Source organism: Lytechinus pictus, chromosome 8 (assembly GCF_037042905.1).
Source record: "Lytechinus pictus isolate F3 Inbred chromosome 8, Lp3.0, whole genome shotgun sequence".
Classification (NCBI taxonomy): Eukaryota; Metazoa; Echinodermata; class Echinoidea; order Temnopleuroida; family Toxopneustidae; genus Lytechinus; species Lytechinus pictus.
Genome location: NC_087252.1, coordinates 23,487,885 through 23,502,681, shown reverse-complemented (window position 1 = coordinate 23,502,681; position 14,797 = coordinate 23,487,885). Strand labels below are relative to the sequence as shown.

Here is a 14,797-nt window from a genome sequence, read left to right as displayed (position 1 = left end):
GAAACCAGTTGAAACTAATTGGTTTCCAACTGGTTTCCAATTGGAACTTCCAGTTGGAATGAACTTAATTAGTTACAAATTAATTAGCATTTGCACTATATTGCTCATGCTAAGCAGTGCAATATTTCTATTTATAACAATGTAAAGGGCATTGATAAAATAGACTTTCATATGTATATATTTATATAAAAGATCTTCAAATACAATGTATTTAAATTTGATGTAACAGTTAGTGGTGTACTAATTATCTTATAATCTGTTTTAATTATAATCTAAAACATTTATGAACATGGTTTTCACTGCTAAGCATTCTAAACACTTATCTGAAACAAGTATGGTACTTGAAATGGAAAAGAATTAAATAGATACATTTTAAATGATGATGAAACACATAAAACATAAATCTGTGCACACTGGCAGATAATATGCAAATTAACTGGTTTCAATTAAAACCAGTTGGGTAACTGGAAATTCCAATTGGAAACCAATTGGATGTCATTTCCAGTTACCCAACTGGTTCCAGTTAGGATTTCCAGTATACCCAACTGGCTCCAGTTAGGATTTCCAGTATACCCAACTGGTTCCAGTTAGGATTTCCAGTTATAGGCCTACCCAACTGGTTCCAGTTAGAAATTATTTCCAGTTCAGGAAGTCATTTCCAGTTACCCAACTGGTTCCAGTTAGGATTTCCAGTTGCCCAACAGGTTCCAGTTAGGATTTCCAGTTACCCAACAGGTTCCAGTTAAGATTTCCAGTTGCCCTACTGGTTTCGATTGGTTTCAACTGGAAATTGTTATATTCCATTTAAAACCAATTGAAAACCAGTTAATACCAATTGAAACCATGCAGTTGGAAATCCAACTGGTTTCAATTGGATTTTGGTCCTGGGAAAATACAAAATAACAATTGGAGATAATATTATGACATCAACAGCCCACCTATAGTGAATATTCATGAAGATATGCCTAGAACTATATCTCACCGGAATAATGCAAATCTTTGAAACTCAATAACTTCGTCTTTTAATTGCTATATCCGAATTTGATCAAATTTTCAGCATTTTATTGCTTTGTGAATTTTACTTTATTAATTCTAGTCAGCCCGGAGCATCCTGTAAGTTAATATAGGGTCGATGTCACAGCTAGGATGGGGACATTTCCTCTATCTTTTTTTATATATTTTTTATTATTGTGTGTTTGTTTATGTGTGTGTGTTCATTCAAGGGGCGGCGGAACGTAAGTTTTCGTTGGGGGAGGGGGCAAAGCACAAAAAGGGCATTTTATCTTTTCACCATGACTGATTGTGTTTTGTATACTTAATTAAATTGAGCAGAGCCTTTTTGACTTATTGATTTCTGATTGATGATACAAAATTACTGATTAGCTTTTATTTTTCCACGAGCCAGCGGTTTAGAAAAATTTCAAATTTGAAGTTGTAAACTAGCTTTTTGGTCAATTTCATTTTATCGCGCAACCAGACATTTTGAGACTAGCTCCGAAACTTATGGACATTAACCAATACAAATTAAACATTTAAAGCAGGTTTTTTCGATCACTGTGATCTAACTAAAAATTAGTATAGATGCGAGCGCGAAGCGCGAGCTGCAAATTTGTGATATTCTAACCTGAAAACTGTGATTTTCTAAAAAGGCCTAAAATTGTTTTAGGGCATACACGTATCATTTTGAATCGTAGGGCACTTTCCATTTTGAAAAAAAAAAAAAAAATTCCTCCTGGGAATGAGGGGGGGGGGGGGGGGCAAGTACCCCGCGCCCCGGTTCCGCAGCCAGTATAGGCCTATAGCGCTGCCGGGGTCATGTTCTGGGGGGGGGGCCACTTCCATTGACGAGTGGATACCATGCGCGACCACGGGGTCTTGAAAAGCACCCTAAACACGTATTTTCCATATTCTGAAAATGCACCCCTTAACAAGTATTGGCGTGTGAAACCCTACCCTTAACAAGTATTGGAAACAAATACTATTGGCAAGTATTCCCAGAACTGAGCCCCTAAACAAGTACAGCGATGTATTTTCCATATTCTGAAAATGCACCCCTTAACAAGTATTGGAAACAAAACGATACTATTAGCAAGTATTCCCTGAAATGAACCCCTAAACAAGTACAGAGATATTTTATTGTTATGTCACGCGTCCGTCGGTCGTCGGTTTTACCTTTAGACACCATAATTTTGGTTTAGTACGGCCCCACCTTCCACACCTCGCGCAAATCGGACTCTAAACACGTAGTGTTGGGGCAAAAAGGACATCCTTTATAAAACATTTTGATTTTGTTTTATCATCCCCGCATATTTGACCCTAAACACGTATATTTTTCCGAGCGAAATAGATACCCTTTTTTCAATATTTTTGTGTTTTTGACACCCTTATCACGTTACGTACGTAACGTGCCCTATCTTGAAAAAGACACCCTTTTTACGTGTTTTTTTGGTCGCGCATGGTATCCACTCGTCAATGTAAGTGGCCCCCCCCGGGTGTTCTGAAAAGAAAAAAGAAGGGCACTGGCGGCCCATGGCTGCATGGGTTAAAACTCATATATTAGGCCGCTAATTTGAAAGCCAGGAAATTAAATAAGACGCACCCGAGGCCTGTTTTGGATGATGATGAACCCACCTTTATTATTTAGTTTTTCTTTTTGCTCGAGTCAAGTTTCAGGAGACAGAATAATGCTTTTTATAGAGTATATATAAGTCGGCCTATATACCGAGCGTGCAAAGAGGCGTGCGGGGCGTCCGGCGGGTAGTACTAGATATATACTGGTATTTCAGAAAATATGAATAGAACGTACAAAAGCCTAATCATTATTAAGCTTTGTTCTGTTTATTATTTTTTTCTAGTAGATCTTTGTGGCTAACAGTTACTGACCTCGACGCCCCTCGCGCGCCAGACGAAAATAATAATCGGACGAGTTTCCAAGAGCCGAATGTACCGGTACCAAATCGCAACATATCAATCATGTCAGTCATCGACCAAAAAGAATACCTGAAAAGATATCTTTCAGGAGGTGATACTGAGGATAAAAAGAAGAAGCGAAAGAAAAAACACGGAGGACATTCAGGAGTAGCTGTGAAGGCTGCTAGGTAAGATCTCCTCTATAATTTCAAACAATTCAGTCCAGCTTCAATGCAGGCCCAATTGCCCAACATTAAGGTGAAAGAGGGCAAGGCAGGATAGGCAGCGAAAATCCGGAGCGTCATACGCCGGACCATCCGGCGAACATGCAAGGGGCTTCCTACCACGAGCTCGCATGCTGCTGCTGATATTATCGAACACTTTACATAAAATCAACCATACCAAACGCAATTCATCAAATTATTATCATGAATATAATCTAGGCCTATCTACATTTAATTTAAAATATGAAATGTACAGTCTAAATATTTTTGCAAAGATCAGATCATCAGGTTTTTTTGTTATGTCAATGATCGATTGGATTCGCCAAGCCAGCCCCACTTAAATAAGGGTTCATTACATGCCGCTATGCACAGAAAAATCAAGCCATAGAAGTCGTGTGTTGTGGACACGAGAAGTGGGATCGCAGCACGCGCGACCCACTTAGAAATCCACTGCCAAACGCAGTTCATGGACATGGTCACTGATCATGGTGCGAGGTTACTAATTCTAACCTCGCAATACGTGCGAGTGAGCCAGCCCTTGGATTCGGCTTCGATTTGCACTCCGTTTTTTGGTCAATTGAAAATGGATACATTTTCTGTGAGAAAAGTTGGAAAATTAGAAGAAAAAAAAATCTAATAATAAAAAAAAATATTGAAATCTACAATTTAAAAATTAGAAAACTCTAGATCTATTTGTTTCAAGGAAATATTAATATCAGTGACTGATATTATTTTTTTGAAACAATTACCGGTACTAGATTTTTCTAATTTTTAGATTTTTAGATTTCAATTTTTTTAAAGATTTTTTTACATTTTTAGATTTTTTTTCTAATTTTCCAACTTTTCTCACAGAAAACATAATCCATTTTCAAATGATAAAAAAAAATGCAGTGCAAACCGAAGCCAAGGGCCTGGCTTGGCGAAGGCAATAATTCAGTGTGTGCCATTTTTTATCTTTCTATTCAAATTGAGGTGTATCGTGAAATCCCCTCAAAACTCCTGGTAACGCTGCCACCATGCGGGAGATTATACTGAGACCGCAACTCAGAATAATTTGGAAGAAATTCCAGTAATGAAAATATATCAAATACGTACAACCATGTACATGTACTCATACTCAAATCGCTCTTATCAATTCATTGGGTTCACAGGTAGCCTATCCGAGCTCAATGGGGGGGGGGGGGTAAGTTGTCTCGAATATCCTGCTGCTTTAATTAATCAAATAGATTAATATCAATCAATCACATAACGACAGTCATCTTCAACAATCATAAATTACCATCAACCACATGACTGTAAACAATTTAACTAATACCAGACAGAAGGTAATTAGCAGAACATTTTGAGTTAAAATTCAAAATAATGCCTCCTAAATGGAAACTTAAAAGGATGCAAGTATTTGATTCTGTACAGCTTAATTAAATATCCATATTTCTTACCTACATACATAAATCTATATCAAGGCTCAGATCAAGTACATGTAATTCCTTGAATGCAGTATCAAATTATCCCAACAATGAATTCTGACTACTCATCCCAAAATAAACCAATTTATAAAATTGGCATAAAAATTTGACCAACTAAATTGGTATCTTTTGAAGAAAATAGACCAAAGAATCGGCACATAAAAACTGACCAAATAAATTGGTATTTTCATAATATTACTCAATACTACTTTATCACTTCAATTAGTCTTTTTGTTTTGGACAAGTTGACTGTCCACCTGCCCGAAACATGAGTTTCATCATGTCTTCAACTACTTAAGCTTCTCGACTCTTTCTGGTTTACAGTAGGTTTAAGCACTGCACTCAACTCCGCAAGAATACTCTTCTATCTAACCTCCACTTCTCGCCTCACCATTTCACTTCTGCCTTTAATATCCACTTTCTCTTCATGACGTTAGTCCTTACCAGCACGCAATATACAAATAGCAAATAGGCATGAGTGCGATGGTGCGAGATTTCGCATTCGGTGTTCAAAAGAAAGATGCTCTATTCAACGAGGCGGTAGCCGAGTTGAATAGAGCGTCTCTTTCTTTCACCGAATGCGAAATCTCGCACCATTGCACGAATAAGAATATTCGCTATTTGTGTTGTTCAACGCCTCGGAATTTAGCGAAAATATGAAGAAAAAAAAAAGTTTATCCCTGTAGTAATCTATGAAAAAGGAGCAAAAATACTGAAAGCGAAAAGCAAAATCCCACAAGCGCTAATGACCTTGGGCAGCATTGCGCATTTAGCCAGCAGGCTTATACGCGTATTGCACCTTCATTTTTACTGAGCGCACTGAATTAAATCGTATTGTGACGTCACCTCCTAAAGCCGTGCAATGGTACATTTTGGATGGTACGTCTTTTGTGCAAAAGTCCAGTGTGCTTGAGCTAGATAGGACCCTTGTCCCGTCTGATACTAACAATGACAAGTCAACATTGCTTGAATTCTGATTAGAAGTCTGGTTGAAAAAAAATGGCTATCAATTCTCGGCACCTGTTGAATGTACATGTAGGATGCATTACTCTAACAGTTCTTAATTTTTTTTTCAAATGCAGCGTGCGTATATTAGATGATGATGTGGACTTCCGAACCCTTGTCCAACCTGATGCTGATGATGACAAGTCCAAATTGCTTGAAGAAGCTGATGAAGCTCCTTTGGTAGCAGGGTTTGTTGACGAGAGACCCGAAGAGGAAGTCAAGCTGGAACAGTACAGGAAGAGTGATAAATGGAAAGTAATGAAACAAGGTATGTTGTTCTTTCAGTAACTTTGCCGCTTGGTCTATCTAGACCCACTTTGTCGTCTCTCTGTTTGGTCTTGAGCACCCTCACCCCACATAGTCTATTTTCCACTTGGTCTCCAACTAGATTGTCTCGTATCCATTTGGTCTGACTGCCAATAGGTCCATTTACAATTCCTTGTAATTTCCATTTAAGATATACTCACTTTATCTAATATCCACTTGCTGTATCATCCGGACTGATTAAGAAGCACAGTTTTATTTGACAAAGTGCAGAATAATAACTAGACAAAAGTGAAAGTTAGAGAATCTGGGCAATATAAGACCAAGTGGTTGATCGTTGAATCAAGCTCACCAAAGTGTAATTCGACCATCTGCTAGAATATCCAAATCATAATATTTTTAGAAATAAAAACGGTTTTGTTTCATATTCTTCATGTTGTGACTGTTTACACATCTATTGAATTTGAATGGCAACATTCTCTTTTTGGGGGGATTTATTAAAACTACAAATAGGATTTTACTTGCTTTTTACCTCACTTGGTTAATTTGAAATCTGAAAAAAAGGAAAAATGCTGTATTGATTGTTTTACTTCTTTTTCGCAGATGAAGAGGAAGAACCGTCTAGGATGTCATCAGGAAGTCGAAGACCCCGCCATGATTCCTCATCAGATGCTTCACCGCCTAGGAGACGCCGTCATGACTCTGGTTCCGATCTTTCACCCCCCAGAGGCAGGTCAGGAGAGATGTCCAGGAAAAGGCATGATTCCGATTCCGACCTGTCGCCACATCGAGGAAGGCAAGAGCAGACATCGAAGAGGAGACACGACTCAGATTCCGACCTGTCGCCGCCTAGAGGAAGGCCAGAGCAGACATCGAAGAAGAGACACGACTCAGATTCAGACCTCTCCCTTCCAAGAGCCAGACAGGGGCGGGTGCCCAGGACACAGCATGGTTCAGATTCTGATATGTCTCCTCCAAGGAGAAATGGCACGGGTGAACATTCCCGGAGGGGTCGCCATGATTCAGATTCCGATTTATCCCCTCAAAGAGCTAGGGTCAAAGACTCAAGGAAAAAGCGGCATGGCTCGGACTCTGACCTTTCACCTCCAAGACATAAAAAGTCCAAAGATTCTAGGAGAAGTCGTAATGATTCAGACTCTGATTTATCATCTGTGAGGACTAAGACGAATAATGGAGACAGACTAAAGCAAAGGAGGAGACATGATTCTGATTCCGAAATCTCCCCTCCTAGGAGAAGAAAACCTAGTCAAGTTCAAAACTCCAGGAGGAGACATGACTCCGATTCTGATCTTTCACCTCCAAGGATATCAAATTCTAAGAGGAAAGACCAAACTCGATCAAAGTCCAGTAGGTCCAGTCGGGACCTGTCTCCAGTCAGGAGGAAAGGGCGTGGCTCTGATGATGACCTCTCTCCACCCAGGAGAGGGAGCGAAGGGAAGAGGAGAAGGGTGGACTCTGATTCAGACCTTTCACCTGACAGACAAAGACTACGCAAAGCTGAAGATGGGATGAAGCAGAAGCCAAAGACAACTCTGTCAGGTACGGACATTTCCATCAAGAATACAAAATTTCAAATTTAACTCTCAGCTTTCATAGAATTTAAGAATTTGGTTAAAAATGATGCAGTGTGTGCCTCCACCAAAACGAACATGTGAAAATTTGATTTTTCAGTAGTTTGTAATGGTTACAGCATATTTAGTAAAAGTGACCCCTAGGCCCCGTCTTACAAAGAGTTACGATTGATTTTATAATTTTATTGTGGTTTGTTAACTCTTCTTTGTAACGTATAGGGGCTAAGGCCGGTTTATCAGATGCAGCTGCCCTAAGGAGAGAGAATGAAGCAACAAGACGAAGAACCAATGAGGCTTACTCAAGGCTTGATGATGACACCAGTGGTAAAAATGCAGGTCAGTGTGACTTGAGAGAGACTAGTTATACAATATAATAGTAATAATAATGAAGTAAAAGGAGGAGGAGGAAAAGGAGGAGAGGAACAGCAAAAGAAAGAGGAAGAAAAAGGAGGGGGAGAAGAAGAAGGAGGGGGGAAAAAGAGAGGAAAAAAAAGGAGGGGGAGGAGAAGGAGGGGGAGGAGAAGAAGGAGGGGAAGAAGAATGAGCGGAAGAAGGAGGAGGTGAAGAAGAAAGAAGAGGAGATCACAAGGGCAGAAAGGTCACAGGAGGTTATTTAGGAAATGTAGTAGTAACTAGTGTAGTATATTTCTTCTTCCTGATCTGCCACTGGATGAATCATAATTTTTAAAGCAGTCTAGAATCCTTATTTTTTTGTTGTATAAACTTATGACTCGATCATGCTCATTTGAGTATAAAATCAACCTTTAGCTCCAAATGTGAGTTAGTATGAAAGTTTTTTCAGTTATTTTCTTGCCAGTTTTTCTATTGTTTATTACTGAACCTTCTCTTTGCACTGTAAACACCCTTTTCAATTTAAACTTATTTGAAAAGTAAAATTGACGATATCTTTTTTGTCTCGCCTGCATAGCAGAGCGAGACTATAGGCGCCGCTTTTCCGACGGCGGCGTTGTCAACATTGAAATCTTAATGAAGGTTAAGTTTTTGAAATGTCATCATAACTTAAAAAGTATATGGACCTAGTTCATGAAACCTGGACATACAGGTAATCAAGTATTACTGAAAATTCTGCCTGAGTTTCAGGTCACATGACCAAGGTCAAAGGTCATTTAGGGTCAATGAACTTAGACCATGTTGGGGGACTCAATATCGAAATCTTAACCAAGGTTAAGTTTTGAAATGTCATAATAGCTTAGAAAGTATATGGACCTAGTTCATAAAACTTAGACATAAGGGTAATAGTGTATCACTGAAGATCCTGCCTGAGTTTCAGGTCACATGATTAAGGTCAAAGGTCATTTAAAGGTCAATGAACTTTGGCCATGTTGGGGTTATTTGAGGAATTGTCATAACTTTAAAAGTTTATGGATATAGTTCATGAAATTTGTATATAAGAGCAACCATGTATCCCTGAATATCATGTGCGAGTTTGAAGTCACATGACCAAGGTCAAACGTCACTTAGGGTTAATAAACTTGTCATCACAACTTTGAAATTTTATGGATCTAGTTCATGAAACGTGGACATAAGGGTAATCAAGTATGAATTATTTTCTTATATTGTCTTATGTTTTGTCATCCTACAGAGACTGTTTTCAGGGATAAGAGTGGTAAGAGGAGAGACTTGAAGGAGGAGAAACGACTGAAGAAAGAAGAAGAGGCCAGAAAAGCTGAAGAAGATGAGCAATTCTTGGAGTGGGGAAAAGGGTAAGCTTTTTTCTACCATTTAGTAAGTACTTTTCTGCAGTTTTCTTGAAAAGAACGCTTTAAATACTTTGAATACTTATAAAATGTTTACTAATTCAAAGGATTGTTGTCTGAGGAGAATGAAAGTAGAGAAAATATGCAAACCACTTGATGTGTTTGGGCCTCTTAAAACAAAACTTGATCAATTTCCAGGATGTCACAGACATGCATATGTACAAGCTAATAATCAGTTTCTAGTCTCAAGTAAAAGAGATATGACTTTAAAAAAAATATTTTCTTGCACTGACCAATAGAAGAAGACTTCTGCTTAGTACCAGGCACCCATTTCTATAGTTACCCGGCAACCAATATGGGAAAAAATTCAGTTGTACATGTAGATTTCTTGGAAAGATTCTAAAGAAGCCAAAAGGACGATGGCGAGTAATTGAACTGCAGCATTCAACAATTGTATGAAATCAGTGTGAGTAGCCGAGCACTTGAATGTGTATTAATAAACATGTCTTTGTGCCCCGTACAGGGTGGCCCAAGTCAAGAATCAGAAGAACAGCGTTGAAGATACGATGAGAGAGATGGCTAAACCTTTAGCGAGGTACAAAGACGATACGGACCTGGACCAGATGTTGAAAGAACAGGACCGAGAAGGAGACCCCATGCTGGCGTTCCTGAAGAAGAAAGAATCTAAGGCCATGGCGAAGGCTGGGATTAAAGGTATTCCTCTCCACTCTCCTCCCCCTCTCCTTCTCCCCCCCCCCCTCATCATTTGTGCATAAAATCTTGTGTAACCTCCGAACAGCTTAATGAAACACCAACCAGGGGAGCGTAACACAAAGATTAGCGATCAATCGCTAAATGAACTGACAAATCAAGATCATTGTTATACGCGCATTTGGCTCAAAATACTGGCCGGTAACCAATCAGAAGCGTTATTTCATATTTGCTATTCTTCGCAAAGCTTTGTGTTACGGGGCCCAGGTTGTGTTTCAGAAAGAGTTAAGTGTGATTTAAATTCATGTTTAGTGCTGTTGCACACAATATATAACACACAATCTTAATGATTAATACGCAGTAGTGCGTGTCCTCTTAGCAGGATTTGACCAATGCGGTCATGCCTTTTTATTTGGCACGCAACTGGCCATTTTAATTGCAACTCCAAGTCAAACTTAATTCCTTGTGAAACACCCCAGGACTGATCCAGAAAGTATTGCTTTCTAATCAAAAGGTTATAGGTCACATCCCATTATGTGCCAATCTAATTGGCTGAGTTTTATACCATTTCTTAGAATGTATTTGATCATGCGTCATTTTGCAAAGGACCCCTAGTGATGATGTATGCTGTGTTCCATTGTAAATAAAATGAAGCATACCCTTTGTCGATCATCAATCACTCATCACTTTCTGTTTCTTTGTACAGAGAAACCAAAATATCGAGGACCGAAGCCTCCACCGAACCGCTTCAACATCCAGCCAGGTTACCGATGGGACGGGGTCGATCGATCGAGTGGATTCGAGAAGAAATACTTCCAGAGAATATCGGACAAGAAGGCTACGTCGGAAATAGCTTATAAATGGAGCATTGAAGATATGTGAACGAAAATGATCAAGGATGGCATGCCCATTACTAAAATATACTTATACCCCAACAAAGAGTTGATTTGAATAAAAAGAAAAAAATCCAACAAGCATAACACTGAAAATTTCATCAAAATCGGATGTGAAATAAGAAAGTTATGACATTTCAAAGTTTTGCTCAATTTCACACAACAGTTATATGCACATCCTTGGCCCCATTGCATAATACTTTTGCCGGAGTTTTTTACGGCAAAAAATCAGGAAACTATGGCAAAAAAAATTGCCGGAGTTTTACATTGCATAAAACTTTGCCAGAGTTCTTACGGCAAACATTAAAAAAAACTCCGGCAAATCAAGTGGGTTTTTGCTGTAGCTCCTGGTCCAACGGCAAAGTCCTAAAAACTCCGGCAAAATAGTTTCAAGATGGCTGCTCTATTGTATGCCATACAGCAGGCAGCTGCTTTGAGACGGGAGCGAGTCTTTAGAGATCGAACGCATCCCTTGGATATCTATGACGACAGCGAGATGCTGAAGTTGAATAGATTTTCCAGACAGGGATGCGTTCATATCATTAACAGACTCGCTCCCCATATCGAGCATCCAACAAGAAGGAATTTTGCTATACCTGCAAGCGTTTATCACCGTACGTTATTTTGCGACCGGATCGGTATGCAAATGAGGAGACTGATGACGTCATCCACGCACTATTTCTTTTGTATTTTATTATGTGAAATATGGAAAATTCTAATATTTTCCTCATTTTCAAGTGAAACAACGATTAATTCCTCCCTTATCATGTTGAATTGGCATTGTTTAATACTATATGGTTCAGTCAATTTGGTCCTTATTGTCAAATTTGTAAAAAATGAAATATTGTATAATTAAAACAATAAAAAACAAAAGAAATAGTGAGTGAGGGACATCATCGACTGTCTCATTTGCATGTCACTGAGTTGTGCATATCACTGTTTTGTGAAAAATAAGCGAAACTTTAAAATGTCATAACTTTCTTATTTTACATCCGATTTTGATGAAATTTTCAGCATTATGCTAGTTTGATTTTTCTCTATTTATTAAAATCAACAATTTTTGGGGTGGACTTGACCTTTAACCGGAGTAGAGTCATGGTTTAAGAACCAAGAGTGACTGCTTGAAAATGAACCAGAGGGATGCTTTTGAAGTTCGACCTTATGCGCGCCTTGTGACCTAGGGAGTGTTTCATCAACATTTTCATCCGACAAGTTGTCAGATCTGACATCTTTCTCTGATGTTGATTGGCTGAGAGGTACCGTTACTATGGTAACTGTCGGATAAAATGGGACTTGTCGGATAAAACGTCCGACAAGTCCTTTCATGAAACGCCCCCCTGGATACTATGTCATGACAAGTTTTGTCAGTGACTTTCACAGAGTGATTTTACAAGCTACTGCAAATCCTTGCATTTGATTGGCTGAGAACAAGTAGGGAAAATCACTCTCAAAACTTCTCATGAAATGCTCTCTGGTTCTTGTGCTTTTGGGATAACCCATTTTTCGTCAAGGTCTCAACAAAGTGGAGCTGAATTTATTTATTAGAACTCTTAAAACGTTTTTGAAATTATCTGCACTACATTCAGATGCTTGTTTACAACAGGAATTTTCGTTCTAAAATTTAACCTGAAAAGATTGGATTTCAACTTTATTTGATGGAAAACAAAATAACTGAGAATGTAATTCGGCACCCAAGAGCAGGGGCCAATTTCATAAAATTTGTTATAATAATTTGCAATAACAGTTAAAAGCTACTGAAATCCTTCAATCTGATTGGCTAAATGAGAAATTGTGCATTTGTTACTATAACATGTCTTTTTGAAATGGGACCCAGGTTATTGGGTGTGTGTTAATTCATGCATAACTAACAAACCTCTTTGAATCGAAGCTATTGCAAGTATTTGTTAGACAGGGCCCAAGACAGCTCGGTCAGCACATGCCAACAAATGTAAGGCAAGCCGTTTTATGACATAAAACTGTTCGTAAGTTGCAAGCAACTTTACAAACTACTAGTGATCCTTGAGGTAAATTCTCGCTACCCCAAATAGGAACACAAATCTCATAATGCGCGAGACGAGATAATTTTCACTCCGTCGGGTCGTCATCACCACTTCCGGTTCAGAGTCATGCTCGCGCGATCGCGAGATTCGCAATACTGAGTTTTCCACCACACCGAAATCGATGCCAATCAGCGTAATATGTACATATTATAATACTTCTTATTTAATTTGGTCAGTTTTTATTCCATTTGAATTATGAATAAAAATAGAAAATATATTTCACGTGAAAATAATTTTTATTCTTGTTTTTATTTGGTTATAAAAAATAAAACAAAAAATGAATATCTTAAAATTTTGCATTTAGCGACCGGCCTGACATCACGATCGTATTCGACTAGACGCTAAATATATACACTACAGCATTCATTCCGTTCAATTTTTTGTCGACCAAAAAATTTATAAAAAATCAGTTTCGGAACTTTAAAAAGTCTTAACAATGGAAAGCGTCGGGCAGAATCAGTGACTTTAGCAGAAACGGCCGTTAAACTGTATCGTGAAAGAGAGGGTTGTGATCACGAACTTTCCGAGCGAAAGCGACGTTGTGTTGTTGTGGATGACGGCACTGTTGATCTGAATGGCAAAACAGTGCGTTGGACTTCCGAACAGGAAGTTGTAATACCGAAAAGCTATCCCATAATGCAATGCGCGTTACAGGGATTTTTCCCGGATCTCGGCGAAATCGCTATTTGGGGTAGCGAGAATTGTGCACACCAAATTTTCATTGGTGTGAATTTAAATCGTACTAAAGGATGGCCAGTTGTTGGTAGTCGCTCATGACTTACAATCAGCTCTATGAAACGCCTGCCAGATGTGGTGCCTTCTTCAGGATGGGCAAATCTGCAAGATCGAAGCTGCTTTTCAAACGACTTCTAGGTTTCAAGAACTGGTTAGAGCACAAATTATTACTTTCAAATCATTTCCTGAAAGATATCCATCCAATGCCAACTATGTATGTTCCATCTTGATATTGTGAGGAAAAAAAAATCATATTTTGCAATGTCAAAGTTCTTTAGTTTATCTTGTGAATGATGTAAATATTAAACACTGGCCTCTATTCTGAAGTCGGGTTTAATTTAAACCAATGGTCTAACTCTGTACTGAAATTATGGGTAGCCATATATTAACAAATTATGTTTATATAATATATTTCTTATGTTGACTATTTTGCTTCCTTTTGCTTTCATAATGAAGAAAAATACTTCAAAATACTTCAGTATCATTCCCAGACAATTTCGGCGTCACATGAGTTAAGAAATTTGATGTGTACTCTTAGGGATTTGTACCCCAATTGGCTCTCCATAGTTTGAACCACAACTTTAAACCAGGGTTTAATTTAAACCCGAGTTCAGAATACGGGCTTATTTCGAAAGATAAAAAAAAAATGGACCCATGTGATTATTAAAATGTCTTGGTAAGTAAAAATCAGAGCTGTGCCTTTCATGCAGGAATCCTGCTAGCACCTTTTCATGACTTATCTTTACCCTTCGTCATCATCATTCTGGGGAAGCTGCCGTGATAGATTGGTGCCTATATTGTTGGATTCCTGCTGGAAAACACAGCACAGACATGATCATGGCTTGTTTTCTACGATGTGAAATATGTGAAGAGGGAGGGAAGTAGAGAAAGAGAATGCATTGGAGAAGAGCAAGAAATATAGAGGAAAGAAATTGACTAAGGGGGTGTTGTAAGAAAATATTTGCGATCAATTGCAAATATTCTGTTGCAATTTTACAACTGATAGATCAACTTTAGCTGTAGCAAATCAGATTAAACTTCTTGTTTCAAGGAGCAATTATTAGCAATCAATCACTAATTTGTAATTAACAAGACATGTGATTGATTTAGGGACCAAAAATAGACTTGCAATTGATCGCAAGTTTTTGTAACACCCCATAAAAGTTATTACTCGATGTATGACAATGAGGGAGAGAGAGAGAGAAGGGGGGGGGTAGAA

The 14,797-nt window shown here is 38.5% G+C and overlaps 1 protein-coding gene across 1 annotated transcript; it reads left to right on the top strand.

Moving 5' to 3' along the window:
* Positions 1-2,899: 2,899 nt before the first annotated feature.
* On the top strand, positions 2,900-14,259 carry LOC129266186 (BUD13 homolog). The gene is made up of 7 exons (XM_064103808.1): positions 2,900-3,098; positions 5,683-5,873; positions 6,473-7,429; positions 7,681-7,797; positions 9,065-9,185; positions 9,703-9,893; positions 10,597-14,259. The coding sequence occupies exons 1-7, from the start codon at positions 2,974-2,976 to the stop codon at positions 10,770-10,772; spliced, it is 1,878 nt and encodes a 625-aa protein (XP_063959878.1). The 5' UTR covers positions 2,900-2,973; the 3' UTR covers positions 10,773-14,259.
* Positions 14,260-14,797: the final 538 nt, after the last annotated feature.